Here is a 19,963-nt window from a genome sequence, read left to right as displayed (position 1 = left end):
TTATTTTAGATCTGCATCTCTGACACTATATCAGTAATTGGCACCTTGGTTTGTTCAATTAAATAAAGAGGGTGTCTTGATTCAGATGCTTGCAAACTATGTTGTAATTGCAGCCCTATAAATAAGCCGAGTTAATATTGAATTCTTCATTACAGCATATCCGAAAACTACGTAGAGAGCTTGAATCTTCACACGACAAGGTTTCTACACTTACATCACAACTGTCTACAAATGTAGGTTATTTCTTTGTACTTCCTTCATTGGTGCTAGGCATAAAACAACACCTTGTTCTCTCCATCTGTTACTGGTTTTCTGTTGCAAGTACATGATACTGAGTAGGCTCATGAAAGAGTGACTATTCTGAGCAGTTGCTGCCCTTTGATGATGAAAATTAGACTTGATACCTCTCCCAGCCTCAGGCTCAGGATAACTAAGTGCTTTACCTCCAAGGGAGCTACTTTTCCTTTACGATGAAATGGCAGCAGACAATTTTATTCACAAGGAACTCTCACTTAAAGCAATGTGGTAATGACCAGATCAGCTTTTTTTTGATGATGCTGTCCATTAATAATGGCCAGGAAGCTATGGGTAATTTGCCTGCTCAATTACAGCATGATAAAAGGTTTTCATTATACCTGAGTGAGAAGATGGGGCTTTGGTTTCGTGTCACATTTGAACCACCAACTTGGTGAGTGCAGTGTTGTGACCCAGTATGGCATTAGCACTGGTCTCACAGCTCCAGCCAAGGATAGTTAGTTTAGTTTATTGTCACGTGTACCGAGGTACAGTGAAAAGCTTCTGTCCTGCTAATCGATCAGCGGAAAGACTTTACATGATTACAGTCGATAAATCCACAGTGTACAGGTGAATGATAAAGAGAATAATGTTTAGTGTAAGATAAAGTCCAGTCGAGACCGATTAGAGATAGTCCGAGGGGCTCCAGTGAGGCAGATAGTAGTTCAGGACTGAAAATAGACACAAAAAGCTGGAGTAACTCAGCGGGTCGGGCAGCATCTCTGCCTAAGTGCCGAGGTGTTGAAAGAACAGGTCACAGGGTTCCACAACATCCATGAGAATGCATAAACCCTTCCTCATTCAATTGCTTTATCATGTACACTATCGTGTGATCTACCACTGAAACTAGATAATACAATAGAATGAACACTATTGTTTTCCTTGTTGCTTGTTAGGGCCCTAAATTAATTAACTTTACTCATTCATAGAAGACGGAAGGTTGTGGCGGAAGGTAGATATTCTGGCTGGAGTTCTGCAGGGATCTTCTTTATTGTTTGACGGTACAGTGTGGGAAACAGGCCCATCGGTCCACCGAGTCAACGCCAACCAACGATCACCCATACACGAGTTCTATGTTATCCTTGTTTCGCATCCTATATAGGGGCAATTTCCAGAAGCCAATTAACCCACAAACCTGCATGTCTTTGGAATGTGGGAGGAAACTGGAGCACCTGGGTAAAATCCACGCGGTCACAGGGAGAACGTGCATTCTCCGTACAGCACCCATTGTCAGGATAAAAACCGGGTCCCTGGCGCTGTAAGGCAGCAACTCTACCGCTGTACTCCTGTGCCACCGTGTAAATACTCCCACAGTATTCTCTAAACATCTGCTATATGACTGTTCTGATCCTGATGGTTCAGCATCGACCTCACAAGATAATTCGTTGAAGGGTCTCGCCCCGAAACGTCACCTATTCCTTTTATCCAGACTTGCTGCCTGACGCGCTGAGTTACTCCAGCATTTTGTGTCTATCTCACAAGGTTATGTCTGCCATGCTCCCTTTCCCTTTGCCCAGCCCTACCTCCCATGCTTCCTTCCCATGCGCTCAGACTGAGATTCTAGTCCGACCCGACCACATGTACTGAGGTACAGAGAAAAGCTTTGTTGCGTGCTAACCAGTCAGCGGAAAGATAATACATGATCACAATTGAGCCACTCACAGTTCACAAGGTCCTTGTCCACTCACCCAGGGCCTGGTTCCTACCTTCCCTGTAAAATCACCTGGTCCTGTTGGCTGCACTTCTTTAAATCATAGCTGCTTCTATTTCCTGGGTTCCTTTCAAACGCACCTGGTCTTGTTAACTGTGGTTCCTTGAAACTGATTGGGTTCACTGGATAAAATATTATACCACTGTGTAACATTGAAAGGAAAAAGCGACTTAAATGTGTGTTGGGGCATTAATAGAATGATATTCAAAAGTCCAGAAAGTTCCAGCACCACCACAGTCCCAGGCATGCCATATCAACAGTGTTGTACTATAATAAGTTCTGGTAATCAAAAACTACCTTGCCATTTCCCCACAGCTCATGAGGCCCTGCTGTGTTCATATTGTTGCCGAACCTAAAGTAGTCTTTTTACGTAACCAGTTCCACAGTTTGCAACAATGTGTCCTTCTTGGGATCACACCGTTCCCAGCTAATAATCGGCCTATCAGGGAACCTGACTACCTGAGGTAATCTGTTGCTGGCCTTGATTTGTCCTGTTATTGCTTCCAGGGTCCTCCCCACCCCCCTACAATCAGTCTGAAGAAGGGTCCCAATCCGAAACATCACCTTTTAGTTTAGTTTGGTGTAGTTTAGAGATACAGAGTGGAAACAGGCCCTTCGGCTCACTGGGTCCGCTCCGACCAGCGATCCCCTCACATTAACACTATCCTACACACACTAAGGACAATTTTACATCTAAAACAAGCCAATTAACCTACAAACCTGTACGTACGTCTTTGGAGTATGGGAGGGAAAACGAAGATCTCGGAGAAAATCCACGCAGGTCACGGGGAGAACGTACAAACTCCGTACAGACAAGCACCCATAGTCAGGATCGAACCCGGGTCTCTGGCGGTGTAAGGCAGTAGCTCTTCGCCCTTCATATTCATGTTCTCCAGAGATGTTACCTGACTGGCTGAGTTAATCCAGTATTTTGTGTCTGTCTTTAGTCCTTTCACATCTCTCTGCAAAACAATTGTCTTTTGTCTTTTTGCATCCTGGAGCTCAGTCGAGGGCAACCAGTTCTATTCTCACTTGAAGTACAGGGATGACACAGTTAAAACTGACTTGGTGACTTTCTCAGTCATTATCAGAGGAAGATGAAACCAATCAGCAATAAATGCTGCCTCAGCCACGATAAACTAACTAAATGCAGACCAGTGATCAGACCTATGAGTTTCCGAGTTGCACATCATTCAATTTATTTTAACATTCTACATGTTTACAATATCACAATTATCGCAGTTCCTTTAATTTGAGCCATCAAAATTAAATGGAGGCAGATGCTGCAATCCTGAGCAACAGTGGAACCGTGAGAGGAACTCAGTGGGTCAGGCAGCATCTGCGGAGGGAGATAGACGGATTTAGTTTAGTTTGGAGATACAGTGCGGAAACAGGCCCTTTGGCCCACCAAGTCCGCGCTGACCAGCGATCCCCGCACATTAATAATAATAATAATAATAATAACTTTATTTATAAAGCACTTTAAACAACTGCAGTTGCCACAAAGTGCTGTACATGAGAACTCGTGAACAAAAAGCTATTACAAACAATTAAAAACCATTAAAAATCGTAAAACGAAGGACTATAAAAAACACACTAAAAATTAAAAGACATTAAAAGCACTAAAAACAGGAGCAATGCCTCAGCCAGTGTCGAAAGCCAAAGAATAAAAATGTGTTTTTAGGGAGGATTTGAAGATGGACAGTGAGGGGGCCTGTCTGATGTGCAGCGGCAAGGTGTTCCAGAGTGCCGGAGCAGCAACAGAAAAGGCTCTATCCCCTCTGAGCTTCCGCTTAGACCTTGGTACCTCAAGGAGCAGCTGATCAGCTGACCTGAGGCACCGGGCAGGAGCATATAGGTGGAGCAGCTCAGAGAGGTAAGGCGGGGCGAGCCCATTCAACGATTTAAAAACAAATAAAATAATTTTGAAATGAACTCGAAAGTGCACTGGGAGCCAGTGAAGGGAGGCCAAAATTGGCGTAATGTGCTCCCTCTTTCGAGTTCCAGTCAAAAGGCGAGCGGCAGCATTTGGAACAAGCTGGAGACGAGCCAATGAAGCTCGTGCGACTCCAGAGTAGAGTGCGTTACAGTAATCCAGCCTAGATGTAATAAAGGCATGGATTACTGTTTCAAAATGCTCCCGCTCGAGAATGGGCTTCACCTTTGCCAGCTTCCTTAGGTGAAAGAAGCTGGACTTAACCACCGCGCCTATTTGTTTATCTAGTTTAAAATCACCGTCCATCCTAAAACCCAGGTTGGCTTTACAGACAATTAACACTATCCTACACACACTATGGGCAATTTATACGTATACCAAGCCAATTAACCTACATATCTGTATGTGTTTGGAGTGTAGGAAGAAACCTAGGCGGTCACGGGGAGAACATACAAACTCCGTACAGACAGCACCCGTAGTCAGGATTGAACCCGGGTCTCCGGCGCTGCAAGCGCTGGAAGGCAGCAACTCTACTACTGCGCCACCATGGCTGCCCTTTTGGCCAATGTTTCAAGTTGGTTTCTCCATTTTACTCTATGTCTGAAGAAGGTTGCCAACTCAAAACATCATTTACTCACTTTCCTCCAAAGATGCTGCCTGACCTGCTGAGTTTATGTTGTTTTTAAGGAAATTAACAAATATAGTTACTAATTTCTAACCCGGCCATTTTATCAGTTTATCGACCATGTTATATGTGAACCATTTGAACTTCAAAAGCTGGACACAAAGCCATTGAAGCTGGTTCTTGGTCAGAAAACGTACAAAACTGTAGGTCCACCACTGATTTTCCAACACCCATGATAACAGAGCCTTTCTGGATTGTGCATTTTGCCGGATCAACAGAGGTCACGGTGATTGAGAGTAGTCCAACGGTACTGAACAGTCTACCTAGGCCGCAGGGGAGCCAAGATACTGGCCCTCAAAGTCGGCCTCAGAAGTCGGCTATGGGAACGGATCTGCCGGCTTTGGCCGGGCAGGAGTTCCACAGCCCCGACCACAGGGAACAAATTCGACCCACTGATCAGCGTGGAAGTACCGATGAAGTCAAAAGATCGGCCTAAGCGTCATATTTACCGGTGAATTTCCAGGTGGGATTTCAAGTGCGCTTTCGTACTTTTATCCGGATCAAAGGAGGTGCTGGATCGCCAGTTGCCGGAAGACCAGTAGTGGACCTGTATATTACTTTTGATTACGTTGTAGCATGGAATTCAATCAGCCTGACTTAAACTATGCACTGATTTAGTGATGAACATGCGTCATCGTGCAATTGTTTCTGGGCTTTTGTCAAACAACCTCAAAAGCTGACAAAGTAAAATAAAAAATCGCCATTTTGTTTTGTCCTCATTTTCAGTCTCATCTTGTGGCAGCATTTGAGCAAAGTTTGACTAACATGACATCTCGTCTACAGAATCTTGCTGCGACTGCAGAACAAAAGGTGAGTGTGACCTCCAACTTTGGTGAATTGTGGACCAAATCAAGCCAAATCTTAATAAATGCTGATTCTGTTATTAAGGTGAGGATAGGCAATGTAGAATGTAGAACATTGAACTGTATAGCACAGGAACAGACCCTTCAGCCCCCAATGTCTGGGTTGAACTTATTGCCAATTTAAACTAATCTGCCTGTACATGGTTCATATACCTCTGTTCCTTCACATCCTTGTCTAAAAGACTCTTAAATATTATTTTTATAGTATCTGCTTCCACCATTTTCCCTTTCGGTGTGCTCCAAGCACCTTTCTCTCTGTGTAATCATACTGTCATTACATATTATTGCGTTCCACATAAGTAAGGTACATTTTGAACACAGTCACTAACTCAACGTGTGGGAGAGAACTGAGAAGGAGGAAAAGAAATCAATGGAAAATTGCCATCTGTTCTATCATTTTGGCAGATGGTAGACAACAGGAATTGTTGCTTTATCAGGGTGCAAAATAATTCATTACATTAATGATAATACTCTGCAAGATGTGTGAAGGTGGCATTTATGATTGAGAAGTAGGATCTAATATTAGTATGGAGAGAGAAAACTCCATTCGGAAATGGAGTCTGCTTCACAATGGAGAATCTGTGTTTAGTTTATTTTAGAGATACAGCGCAGAAACAGGCCCTTCAGCCCACGAGCCCACGCCGACCAGCGTTCCCCATTCCACACAAACACAATCCTATACACACACACACTAGGGACAATTTACAATTTTACCAAAGCCAATTAATCTATAAACCCGTAAGTCTTTGGAGTGTGGGAGGAAACCGGAGCACCCGGAGAAAACTCATGAGGTCACAGGGAGAACGTACAAATTCCATACAGATAGATAGAATTGAACACTGGTCTCTGGCGCTGTAAGGCAGCAACTCCACTGCTGCACCACCGTGCTGCCCTTACTGGTGTTCCCCAGAAACAAAAGTCACATGTCATCATATGTTATAATCAATGTTATAAACATTTAAATTTTAATCTGTGAAGTTCCAGAAGCCAGATAGAAATTGGTTGGAGTTGCTCTACTCTGACAATAAAGGTAATGTCAGGAATTCATTCGAATCAGGGATCAGGAATTCATTCTGCTGCAGTCTTACAGGCCGGCATGGTGGCGCATCTGGTAGAATTACTGCCTCACATCGCCAAAGTCCTGGGTTCGATCCTAACTGTGTCGGTTTCCTTCGGGTGCTCCAGTTTCCTCCCACATCCAAAGACGTTCGGCTTTGGAGATTAAGTACCGTCTGTAGATTGCTCTAATGTGTAGGAAGTAGATGCAAAAGTGGGATGACTTAGAACTAGTGTGAAAGGTCGGCGTGAATTTGGAGGGCTGAAGAGCCTGTTTCCTTGCTGTATTTCTAAAATTATACTAAAAGTAAAAATTATAGTTGCATTATCTCCATGTAGGAATTGCATTATTTATAGTCATATTGGTGATTTGGTGCTTTAAATGATGTTGTGTGCTAGAATTACCATATTAACCTTTTATGAGAGAATTATTTTCGTGCTGTTCTCTAGTTTGCGTACAGTGATATATTTTGCTTGAGATTATGTTTTTTGCTTAAGTTTTGTTGTCTTAACTTCAAATAGGACTCAGAGTTATTTGATCTTAAAGAAACTATTGATATGTTGCACAAAAAGAATTCTGAAGCACAAGCTGCTATACATGGAGCCTTGAACCACCCAGACTTAACACCCAAAGGTAACTCTCGTTAATTTAAAAACTAGATGTTCTTTAGCGTTTGAACGGTTTCTTCCAAATGTTCTTTGGACACTCGTATCTCTTTAATTCTAGTCATCCCCTCTTCTCACAACAACCTTATTCACTACAAATTACTCCAAATCACTGTGCATAATGGGCCTGCCCCACTTCGGCGACTTTTTAGGCGACTGCAGGAGACTATACATTCGCAACATGGTCGCCACATGTTCGCGGGTGGTTGCCGGGGAGTCGCCTTCATGGTCGTGAGAAGTTCCCGCATTCTGGGAACTAGTTGAAAAATTAGCGGCGACTAGAATGAAGCTGCCGTGGAGAGTAGCGAGAATTCTCAAGCCGTAGGTAGGTCGGCAGGAGGTCCTAGTGGGTCGCCAGGAGGTCGAAGGTTCTCGGAGTTCTTGTAGGTTGGAGCCAGTGCTGACCGGTGAATTTCATTGGCTCATTGGACAAAAAAAGGTAAGCAGTACGTTTCAGAACCAAGGATAACCGACCGGTAATGTTAAATGTCCGCCGAGCTTCACAGCCGTGAATCTCTGGCTTCTTAAATGTTGTCTCCACTCCTTCTCCCCCCTTCACCACCCACGCCCCCCCCCTCTTTTAAAGGACTTACCATCTTTAGCCACCTTTTTACAGCGCCAACCTTCCTGTTCATCGTGGCGTGTGTCTGTATCACCTTGGCTTTGCACCGTGTGATTTTTTTAGACAGGGCAAGCGGGGGGAGCGCTGGTTAAAATGTTCACATGGGCTGGTGAAGGAAGGTGTGTGTGTGGTCTGAAATTCACACCCGCGATGAACAGGAAGGTAAAAGACGCTGGCACAGTTCGGTAAGTCCTTTAGAGAGTGCAGAGAAGGGGGGGGTAGAGAAGGCGAGAGAGGGGGAGAGAAGGTAGGGGAGAAGGGGTGGAGACACTTTTAAGAAGCCAGACAACGTTTAATAAAGTTTAGCGGGCATTTAACATTACCGGTCGGTTTACCTTTTTTTCTCAACGAGCTTTACCTTCGACTACCCTCGATTACCTTTGATCACCTACGAATAGCATTACGACCTACTAGGACCTACTTCGACTAAACCTACGACTACAAATGTATCGATTTTCTGCCGACCAATTTTTGGTTGCAGAAAAATTTTCAACATGTTGAAAAACGTTCCACGACCATACTGAGGTCGCGAGTAGTGACCACTATGCGGGAACTACTCTCGACCATGAAGGAGACTTACCAGAGACCCACCTACGACCATGTGTCGACCATGTTGCGAGCTTGTGGCGAGCGCAGTCTCCTAACCTCGCCAATAAGGTCGCCATAGTGAGACAGGCCCTTAATTCTAAACTCGATTGAAAAAAAATGTTGGCAGATGCTGGTTTACAATAAAACCAGAGACAAAGTGCTGGAGTAACTCAACGGATCAGACCGTGGAGAACAGGGATAGATGACATTTCAGGAGAACATGGTGTGTTCAGTTTAGAGATACAGCGCAGAAACAGGCCCTTCGGTCACCGAGTCCATGCTGACCAGCGATTCCTGTTCACGAGCGCTACCCTCCACACTAGGGACAATTCACAATTTTTTACCGAAGCCAATTAACCTACAAACCTGTACATCTTTGGAATGTGGGAGGAAATCTGATCAACCGAGGAAAACCCATGCAGTCATAGGGAGAACGTACAAACTCCGTACAGACAGCACCCATAGTCAGGATCTCACCCGGGTCTCTGGCCACCGTGCCGCACCACCTTGTGTTGATAGAATTATTCAATAACATTAAGCCCGACCTAGAGAAAGAAAGCAACACTTTGCAATGCCCAAAGGGTCTTGAAAGGAAGCACAAAGATGCAAGCAAATAACACCAGCTTGAGGCCAGCGGTTGTGGAACACACTGGGAGCACGAACAAAGCCAACACTTAAAAAATAGGACAAATATGATAAAAACCGAGTTGAACATTGTCTGTAAATAACTGGGAAGTTCATAGAAATTAAAGACATTGCAACATGCCACCCACATATTTTATTGACTTCACAGTTTAGCTAGAATTAAATAGCTATTTTGCATGTAAAGAAAATTGTTAACCTCAGAAGGAAAAAATTATTATTTTTTGCTTGAAAATATATAATCAATTGCATATCCTGCTGTAGTTTGCCTTTCATTTTCCATTGCTATTGAGCAATTCAAAAAATAAGTTGTACCACTTTAGACGATTGCTCTTTGACAAAGGAGGATCGGTTCCAATACTGTTCAAGAAGGAACTGCAGATGCTGGAAGATCGAAGGTACACAAAAATGTACCCTTCTTCAGACTGAAGAAGGGTTTCGGCCCGAAACGTCGCCTATTTCCTTCGCTCCATAGATGCTGCTGCACCCGCTGAGTTTCTCCAGCATTTTTGTGTACCTTCGGTTCCAATACTGTTGTGGGAGCAACATTTTATGTCCTTTCCCTCCACCACGGGAAATACAGATATATATATTTATCATTCATAAAGACAATTGCAGCCAAACACATCTCGCATTATACATTATCCTTTGTTCCCACCTGCTTAACTCAGAGGATGGTGAATCTGTGGAATTCATTGCCACAGATGGCTGTAGAGGCCATCAATGGATATTTTAAGGCTTGGATTGACAGATTCTAGATTAGTAAGTGTGTCAGGGGTTATTGGGAGAAGACAGGAGTGAGTATGGGGTTGAGAGGGAAAGATAGATCCACCATGATCGAATGGTGTAGTAGACTTGATGGGCCAAATGGCCTAATTCTGTTCCTTGAACATAAACTTATGACTGTCTGTTTGATACCCTTATTAATCAAGAACCTGTCATTTTCTGCTTTAAAAATACCCAATGACTTGGCCAGCTGACAAATAGCTGAAAGTCATACCAGCTTCAAAGTTGTTTGTTGAGCCTCATTGTCTGTGCTTGTTTTCACCTAACACACAGCGAACAATGGCCTGTTTCCTTTTTATTATAATTAAATTTTTGCATATTCATTAGTTCTATATCTAATATTCTATATTAGTTCATATAGTTCTATATCTCTCTACCATCACCATCTACATTTCTCCTTTCCCTTTCCCCTGACTCAGTCAGAAGAAGGCTCTCGACCTGAAACGTCATCTATTTCTTCTCTCCAGAGATGCTACCTGGCCCGCTGAGTTACTCCAGTTTTTTGTGTCTATCTTCAGTTTAAACCAGTTCCTTCCTACGCAAGACTTTTTTAATTGTACTTGCACCTTACCATACTTGCGAATATGACGGTAAACTTGACTTGACCTAAACCAAGTTGTCTTATTTACAGAATTGCGTATAAAACGGCAGAATTCATCAGACAGTATTTCCAGCCTCAATAGCATTACAAGCCACTCCAGCATTGGGAGTGGTAAAGATGCTGATGCCAAAAAGAAGAAAAAGAAAAGCTGGGTAGGTGATGTGTTCAGTTCTATGATGGTCAAATGTGATACAGTGGCACAGTTTCTGCAATGCATTCAAGTTTACGCTTGTATTTCACTTCTGTAATGCAAGATTACAACATGACAAGATGACAAAAAATTAAGCAGCCATTTAGTTTAGTTTAGTTTAATGTAGTTTTGAGATAGATACAAGGTGGAAACAGGCCCTTCGGCCCACCGAGTCCGTGCCGACCAACGATCACCCATACATTAGTTCTGTCATACACACAAGGGACAATATACAGAAGCCAATTAACGTACAAACCTGAAAACATGTGGGAGGAAATGGGAGCCCCTGGAGAAAAGCCACACAGTTGCATGGAGAACGTACAAACTCTGTACAGACAGCACCGATAGTCAGAACGAACCATGGTCTCTGGCACTGTAAGGCAGCACCTCTACTGCTGCGCCACTATGCCACCGTAAGATTACTTCTGAATTTACATGTTACATTGATACAGTTAAATGTAACCTTCATAACCAAAAACGGTTCATATGTATATTCCATACATTATTACACAGAAGTTATTAAAATATTGTCTTCCATGCAAATATTCTAGATTTATCTAGAATGATGTGACACTGGGAAAATAGGAAAGCATAAATAATATAGAACACAGAAAGGTACAGCACAGAAACAGGCCCTTCGACCCACCGAGTCCGCGCTGATCAGCGATCCACGTACACTAGCACTATCTTACACACTAGGGACAGTTTTTACCTAAGCCAATTAACCAACAAACCTGTACGTCTTTGGAGTGTGGGAGGAATCTAGAGCACCCGGGGAAAACCCACGCGGTCACGGGGAGAACATACAAACTCCGTACAGACAGGATCAAACCCGGGTCTCTGGCGCTGTAAGGCAGAAACTTTACCTGGTGGATAGATATTATTAATGATTAAGCACTATACAATTGAGATTACATTAGACAATTTTAATTTCATTATTATCCAAAAATTAGAAGACAGCTGGATTTGTAAACGGCATAGAAAGGTAACAAGTATTGCTTTGTTTTTCCTCCCATGCTGACCCAAAACTTTTTTTCAGGTTTATGAGGTAAGTACTCTCAGTATGTCGACCATACGAGGAAATCATATAATTCATCTAGTATGGATGAGTGCTCCCTCCTGACATCTAAATCCATCAGCCTCTTTGAGTCCCTTAAACCACCCTCCCTTCCTCATGCAGTCCAGCAGTGGTGCATGACCTCATGATTTATCAATCTTTGACATTTGTCTGTTGCAGTAGTTTCATTGTAGTCTGTGCTTTGTAACTTTCATTTTGTTAATTTTTATAATGCTTATCCCGTATCACTTGTTGGGATTGTTCTTAATTTAACTACACTTTGAAACTTCAGTCAAAATCTGATGTGATTGTACTTCGCAACAAGTGATTTAAGGGTAGATGCAAACAGTTTATAAGAACGATATGCATCCATTATTATCGATGTAAATGGAGTGAATTGAATATTTTACTAATGAACAGTTTGTGGTCCCCTGTTTATTGATTAAATAGGGCTGTCATGAGTATTTGATTAAGAACATTTTAAGTTTGATTCGTTTTGTGTCAAATGATTTTTTAGAGTCAAAATTTTCTGGGGTATCTAAAACAATTCCCGTGATGTAACTGAGCATATATTCACAATAGGAGTGAGAATAAGTCCAAGTAAATGTGAGGGCAAGGATGTGAGTAATATGAAATATGAGGTGGTGATTCCAACAAAATTGTGGAAATTAGCAAAATATTTTGGGTGAATGTACACAGTAACTACACATTTTCTTTAAAAGTGACAACGATTTTAATATAATTGTCAATCTCCCATAACATTATTCTGAAATATAACTAGAGAATTATAGATGAGTTTTATACAATAATCAACAAGCATACTAAATATTATAACGGTCATCTTAGAGCATTACAGGGAAGGGAGGGGTGTATGTAATGTAGATGGGGAAGAAGAGAGATAAAGTCCAACAGGATATGATGTGGTGAAGGGGCCAGTAGAAGGCTCAAGAGTGAAGAGTGTTTAATTGTCATATATACTGAAAACAGAACAATAAAATTATTGTGTAGGAAAGAACTGCGGATGCTGCTATATACCAAAGATAGACACAGAATGCTGGAATAACAGCGGGTCAGGTAGCATCTCTGTTGAAAAGGAATAGGTGACATTTTGGATCAGAACCTCTAGGGTTTGAAGACCTGAAACATCACCTATTCCTTTTCTCCACAGATGCTACCTGACCTGCTGAATTACTCCAGCATTTTGAGTCTATCCACAATGAAATTCTTACTGGCAGCAGCATATGAGGTCTCACAGATAACACAATAAACACAAAAACTATCATTAAATTCGGAAAAAGAAGCACGAATAATGCAAAGCAAAAGCCTGAAGTCTGTAATGCAATGAAAATAGTTAATGGTTCATAGTTTAGTTGATGTTTGTAGTGTTCAAGATCCTGATGGTTGTTGGCGACAAGCTGTTCCAGAACCTTTGTTCGCAGTTGTCAGACTCCTATACCTTGTGTAGAAATGAGGAAGGTACAACTTTAACTATCAAAAGCTAGATTGTCATCGGGGGGAGGGTGAACAAAGGAGGAGCCGCCGTACTTTGTAACTTTGTCAGCGCATTAGGTGGCCACTATTTGTATACCCTGGGTATGATGGCAAAGAAGTCTTCCATTCCATTCCAAATGTAGAAGGGCAGTCGTCATCAGCAGTGGGAATCAGACAGGCGTTCTTGCAGGCTTCATCATCAGTCCCATTAAAGACAAGTTATTTTACACAGATAGCATTAGGTGCCTGGAATGCTCTGTTAGGGGTGGTGGTGGTGGAGGTGGATACAATAGTGTGGGAAGGAACTGCAGATGATGGTTTACACCGAAGATAGACACAAAATGCTGGAGTAACTCAGCGGGACAGGCAGCATCTCTGGAGAAAAGGAATGGGTGACATTTTGGGTCGAGACTCTTCAAACCTGAAGAAGGGTCTTAACCCAAATCATAACCCATTCCTTCCCTCCAGAGATGCTGCCTGTCCTGCTGAGTTACTCAAGCATTTTGTGTCTATCTTAGATACAATAGTGTAATTTAAGAGGTTTTTGGATATGCAGGGAATATAGCACTAACATAATTTTATATTAAAGAGGTTAACGTCACCTTTGCCTAATCTGCCGTGTCATAGTCCTCATTAGCGCTGGTGTGGTCTTGGATCCGGTGCCAGGGATGACTCCACACACAATCAGAGAAGCAGGTTGCCCACTCTGTTACAGATGAATCTAGGTAAAGGTGGGCTCCTTCACCATACACCACACGAGGTTCAGCAGTGGAAGGAAACAGTAAGTTCAAAACATTGGCCCAACTTGAGCAGAAAAATTGGCATTTCCAGTTATTGAAACGCCTAAACACTGTGTTCTTGCTCCCTCTGCTCAGCTCTGTGGCACGTTTGACACTTCCCTCAGTGAGTCCTTCCCTTCACATTTTAATCTTCCCTAAGATGAATACTCAGGCCAACTGTTCCATTGTGGGACTGATGTATTAACTCATCACATTCCCAGACCTATAATTGTGAAATCATTCATTGAAATAAAATAATTTTCTTGATCATTCGATACTTGGTATTGTTATGCAGTTTTTTAGTTCACCTCCTTAGTTTTGTGTTACAAGGAACTGCAGGTGCTGGTTTACAAAAGGCAAACCACAAAGTGATGCAGTAACTCATCAGGTTAGACAGCAGCTCTGGAAAAGATGTATAGGTGGCGTTTCAGACACTTATCTAGTTGTTCATCCAATTCACCTTACACTGTAAATTTGAAACTAAAGGATGTGTGAGATTGAGTTCATTTTTAAGCCACATTTTGGGTTGAATCTCTCCTTTCTTATCTGCCCATGTAATTTGTTGTTCTTACTGCCCTTCACATTTATCCCATAAAATGCATTTGACAAATATGGAATGTGGAAAAGATATCATTTATTTTGGCTGAAAATATATGGCAACGTTGGCTAGGGAATAATTTCAGGCAGATTTATTTTAATGCCAGTTGCAAAATGAAAAGATTTATTAATAGAATATTCTTAATTGAATCTCCACATATTCTAAAGAATCAATGTCATGACAGCCCTAAAATCATCACGTATTAACTCTTATTTATATTTCTTTGTAAAATTGTATGTTATTGGAAGAATTATATTTGTGCAGGATTAAAGCTGTTGATGCAAATATTTTATAATTTGTATCTTGAGATTTATTTTCTCTGATGTCACCTATGATATTTAGTTTTAGAGATACAGCGTGGAAACAGGCCCTTCGGCCCACCGAATCCATGCTGACCAACGATCACCTGTGCACTAGTTCTATGTTATCCCACGTTCACATGCTTCACACTAGGGGCAATTTACAGAAGCCAATTAACATCTTGGAAATGTGGGAGGAAACCGGAGCACCTGGAGAAAACCCACGCTGTCACAGGGAAAATGTACACACCCCGTACAGACAACACCCATAGTCAGGATCGAACCTCGGTCTCTGGTGCTGTAAGGCAGCAACTCTACCGCTGCACCACTTATTTTTCTTTTTTTGTAGTTTTAATTCAAACCAAAAACATAGACCTGAAGTCCAATTGATAATTTGATTGTTTTAAATTGCGATGATTTTATTTCTAGTTCTACGTTGCGGAGTTGGAGGACAAAGTACACTTTTTTTAATCAAGCAAACTTTGCTTTTCATACCAAAGTGAAAATGCAGTCCAAGTTAACTTGACATCTACAACAGTACAGTACTGGACATCTATTCCCTGTTTGACTCTAAAATTGAAATGCATCTGCTGTTAGTTTGCAATTTCCATTGAATGACTTTTAGTGGAATACCTTGGGGGAATTTCTTATTGAACACAATTTGAAGTGAACAGCTGGTATCACATACAACAAATCACTGTCCCCAGTGGCTGGGCCAGGGTTGCGTACCTCCTGACCAAAGGACGAGTCTGACCCAGGAGAAAAATTTAAAAAGCAATGAGTGATTTTTTTTTTTGTTTCAAAATAAAAGCTTTATTTTAAGCATTTACTGAAATGTGTTTCATGCTGTTTTAGTTTAGTTTAGAGATACTGCGCGAAAACAGGCCCATCGGCCCACCGAGTCCAGCGATCCCTGCACACTAACACTGTCCTACACACATTAGGGCTGATTTACAATCATACCAAGACAATTAGCCTTCAAACCTGCACGTCTTTGGAGTGTGGGAGGAAACCGGAGCTCCCGGAGAAAACCTACGCAGGTCACGGGGAGAATGTACAAATTCCCTACACACAAGCACCCGTAGTCAGGATCGAACCCGGGTCTCTGGTGCAGTAAGGCCATTTGAGGATTGAACTTTACTCAAACTTGCATCATTTTTCTTTGTTTTTCTTTCCTGTGAGCAGCCGGTGCGTATGCAGACATGAAGCACATTACTTTGCAAGCTGTCATCTGTGCATGTTTTGTGAGGTTACACTATGCTGTCAAACTCTATTCTCTTTTCAGCTGAGAAGTTCATTTAAGCAAGCCTTTACCCTCAAAAAGGCGCCCAAATCAGCGTCCTCATACTCTGACATTGAAGAGATAGCAACGCCAGACTCTTCTGTTCCATCCTCGCCCAAAGTACAGCATGAAGACGCAGAGTTATCACCTCTCTCCATGACGCCATCATTTTCAACCACTAAGTAAATGCTAATTTTGTTGTTGTGAACTTGTTTCGATTATGAAAGTGGCATTTAGGAGGCTTTAGGATAGGCACATGGATATGCAGGGAATGGAGGGATGGGCATCACATGCAGTCAAAGGAGATTAAATGAACGTGTCATCATGTTCAACATGGAAATTGTGGGACGAAGGACCTGTTCCTGTGCTGCATTGTTCTATTTATCCATCTTTAAAGAGTAAACAGATTCTCCATTGAATAGTTCATCAAAATATATTATATTTACTTTTTTGTTTCATGATTATAGAGATTTAAATGCCTGATGCATTAAATTCTAACAAAACACATCACAAAAAGAATGACATGGAATACTCCAAATGCGGTCTAAAAAGACCTGTAAAACTGCTTTATCACTTCCTGACTCTTATGCTCATTCCTTTGACGAGCGAAGGCAAGCATACCATATGGCTTCTTTACCACTCCATTGACTTTTGTTAGCCACTTTCCAAGAGTTATGGACTTGGACCCCAAAATTCCCCCGTACATCAACATCGTGCTGCAGTGAAGGTTTGAGTAACATCGTTGAGTGGTGAATATTGGCCAAGATTATCCTTTGCCTGAGATCCTTTGACAGCTAGAGAGAGCGATTTGGCCTTGGTCGTATGAGCTAAATGGGTCGTGTAATAGTGACATTATGTATCTGCAATTCTATTTAATTGCCTTCAATGGGGCACAAAGGTTTAGCGTAAGTGGACAGGATTGAATTTCTATCGGTCAGATTCTGACAGATTAGGAGGGGAGTAAAGGCACTATTAGTGAGTGCAAGGTTTGCACTAGTGATAGAGTTGTAAGCAACTCATTTGATCTACCTGTGAGAAACCTCAGATACCCTCAATTTGCTGGATTGCATCTAGATTCTCCATACAGCTAGAACAGCTATGATGAAGCTCCTATGTCTTATATATCAGGCCCTGGCTTCTCCTGGAAGTGCCACTTCATCACTTCGGTCTTCATGTGCTCTATTTTCTCTGCTACTTCTTTATTTGCTTGGAGCTTTCTAAATGTCAAGAAGTTAAAGAGTGCGCTGAAATGAAACAACAGCCCTCGGTTAACTAAATAAATGGGCAATAGACTTTCACACTCGCGGTTCATTCCCCATTCCCCATTTCCTGAAGTCAGGTCTCTGGTGAGGCTTATTTCACTTGGGCAGCTGACAACCCAGGGGTATGAATATTGATTTCTCATCAAATAACCACTGTTTCTCCCCCCTTTCCATGCCTCCCCCACCCAAGCCACACCAGCTTTTCGTTCACACCTAGCTGCAACTAACAATGACTTGTTTCCTTTACCATTGTTACTTTTTTGCATATCATTCATTCATTTGTTTTATATCTCTCCACATCACCGTCTATATCTCTTGTTTCCCTTTCCCGTGACTTTCAATCTGAAGAAGGGCCTCGACCCGAAACGTCACCCATTCCTACTCTCCAAAGATGCTGCCAGCCCCGCTGAGTTACTCCAGCATTTTGTGTCTACCTCTAGTGAGGGTTGGCTTACTGACATCAGTTACTGACATCAGCTGTACCTGTGCCTCTGAGAGAGGAGTGGGGCTTATTGTAACGTTCTGGGGGGACAGGGGTGGCATTTGGGAAATGGAAAGGGATATGGTGGTTATAGACCATGGAACATAGAAAGGTGCATCACAGGAATGGGCCCTTCAGCCCACAATGTCTGTACCGAACATTATGCCAAGATGAACTGATCTCATCTGTCTGCACATTATCCATACCTCTCCATTTCCTGCATATCTATGTGCCTATCTAAAAGCCTCTTAAATGCCCCGATCGTATCTGCCTCCATCACCACTCCTGGCAGCACGTTCACACAAAAAATTATCCTGCACATCATCTTTAAACTTTGCCCCTCTCATCTTAAAGCTTTGTCCTCTAGTCTTTGAGATTTCCACCCTGGGGAAAAAGGTTCTGACTGCCTTCTCTACACCTCTCATGATTTTATATACTTCTATCAGTTCTCTCCCCAACATCCGGCATTCCAGAGAAAACAATCCAAGTTTGTCGAAACTCTCCATAGAATAGCCCCTAATCCGGGCATCATTCATCTCTCCATCCTTCTCCTTATCCGTCCTTCTCTCCAGAGATGCTGCCTGTCCTGCTGTTACTCCAGCATTTTTTGTCTATCATTCTGTAAACCTCTTCGGCACTCTTTCTGATGCCTGTACATCCTTCCTGAAATATATCAACACAAAATGCACGCAATACTCCAAATACGACCTAACCAAAGTCCTGTCGAGCTGCACCATGACTTTCCAACTCTTCTTATCAATGCCCTGACCAGTGAAGGTGAACATACTATATGGCTTTTACTACTCTGTGTAGCCATTAACCCTAGTCTCAAACTTTTAGCCATGTCTTAATTTGTTTTATATAGCTTTATGCCAAACTTTAGTTGAATTACTCTAATTACTATGGTTTAGCTACCTTAATATATTACATCATAATTATGTTTTGTCTAGTTTAGAGATACAGTGTGGAAACAGGCACTTCATCCCACTGAGTACAGGCCAATCAGCGATCCCCAAACACAAGCGATATCCTACATATTAGGGACAATGTATAATCTTTACCAAAGCCAATTCGCCTTCTAACCTGTAATGGAGTGTGGGAGGAAACCGGAGCACCCAGGGAAAATCCACGTGGTCACAAACTACGTACAGACAACACCCATAGTCAGGATCGAACCCAGGTCTCTGGCGCTGTAATGATACGATAGAACTTTATTTATCCCAGTAGAGTTTCTAAGGCCGCAACTCTACCGCTGCGCCAATTATGTTCACTATTTTTAACAATGAGGAAAAATTCAATTCCACCGACCAATTCAAACAGATGAATTTACAACCTGACATTAAATCAGTCTTGCACTCCGGAAAATAATAAGAACTCCCCTTAAACACAGGGCCTTTGACTCCGGTGAGACTGGCCTGAAGGATGTATCAGTACTACGGGGTGAGCTGTGGGAGAAGGAAAGGAAACTGACGGATATTCGCCTGGAGGCTCTAAGTTCAGCTCACCAGCTCGAGCAACTGCGAGAGGCTATGCACAATATGCAGGTATGTTGTACATCGTGAACAAGAGTGTATTAAATCGAATACAAGTGTTGACGTTAGTAAATGGGAGTTGTTTATAAATGCTTTAGTTTAGAGGTACAACAGGAAACATACCATTCAGCCCACCAAGTCCACACCAACCATCAATCACCCCTTCACACTGGTTCTATGTTATCCAATTTTCACATCCACTCCCGACATACTAGGCGCAATTTACAGAGGTCAATTAACGTACATACACGTAGGTCTTTGGGATGTGGGAGGAAAGCAGAGCCACCCGAAGGATACCCTCGTGGTCATAGGGAGAATGTTTCTGGGGAGACCTTTCCAGGTTCATAGATCCTCTCTTTAGACTTTACTTTACTTTAGACTTCCGTGATACAGCGCGGAAATAATAAGGCCCACACAGTCATAAGGAGAATGTGCAAACTCCACACAGACAGCACCCGAGGTCAGGATTGAACCCGGGTCTCTCCCACCTTGTGTGGTGCCAGCAGCTCTACCAGATGCACCACTTTACTGCCTTCAAAAAA

The 19,963-nt window shown here is 42.3% G+C and overlaps 1 protein-coding gene across 11 annotated transcripts in view; it reads left to right on the top strand.

The window, feature by feature from the left end:
• The window catches only part of nav1 (neuron navigator 1), a 513,650-nt gene that overhangs the window by 445,992 nt on the left and 47,695 nt on the right, over positions 1–19,963 (top strand). For 9 of the 11 annotated variants that reach the window (XM_033042458.1, XM_033042456.1, XM_033042454.1 and 6 more), the window contains 7 exons: positions 156–233; positions 5,353–5,436; positions 7,068–7,179; positions 10,481–10,602; positions 11,680–11,688; positions 16,150–16,328; positions 19,280–19,433. In XM_033042458.1, coding sequence (XP_032898349.1) covers positions 156–233; positions 5,353–5,436; positions 7,068–7,179; positions 10,481–10,602; positions 11,680–11,688; positions 16,150–16,328; positions 19,280–19,433 — 738 coding nt within the window. The remainder of the gene's footprint in view (positions 1–155; positions 234–5,352; positions 5,437–7,067; positions 7,180–10,480; positions 10,603–11,679; positions 11,689–16,149; positions 16,329–19,279; positions 19,434–19,963) is intronic. The other 2 variants (XM_033042455.1, XM_033042462.1) reach the window with 1 other exon arrangement.

Source organism: Amblyraja radiata, chromosome 24 (genome assembly GCF_010909765.2).
Source record: "Amblyraja radiata isolate CabotCenter1 chromosome 24, sAmbRad1.1.pri, whole genome shotgun sequence".
NCBI lineage: Eukaryota > Metazoa > Chordata > Chondrichthyes > Rajiformes > Rajidae > Amblyraja > Amblyraja radiata.
This window is presented reverse-complemented; position numbering and strand designations above follow the sequence as displayed.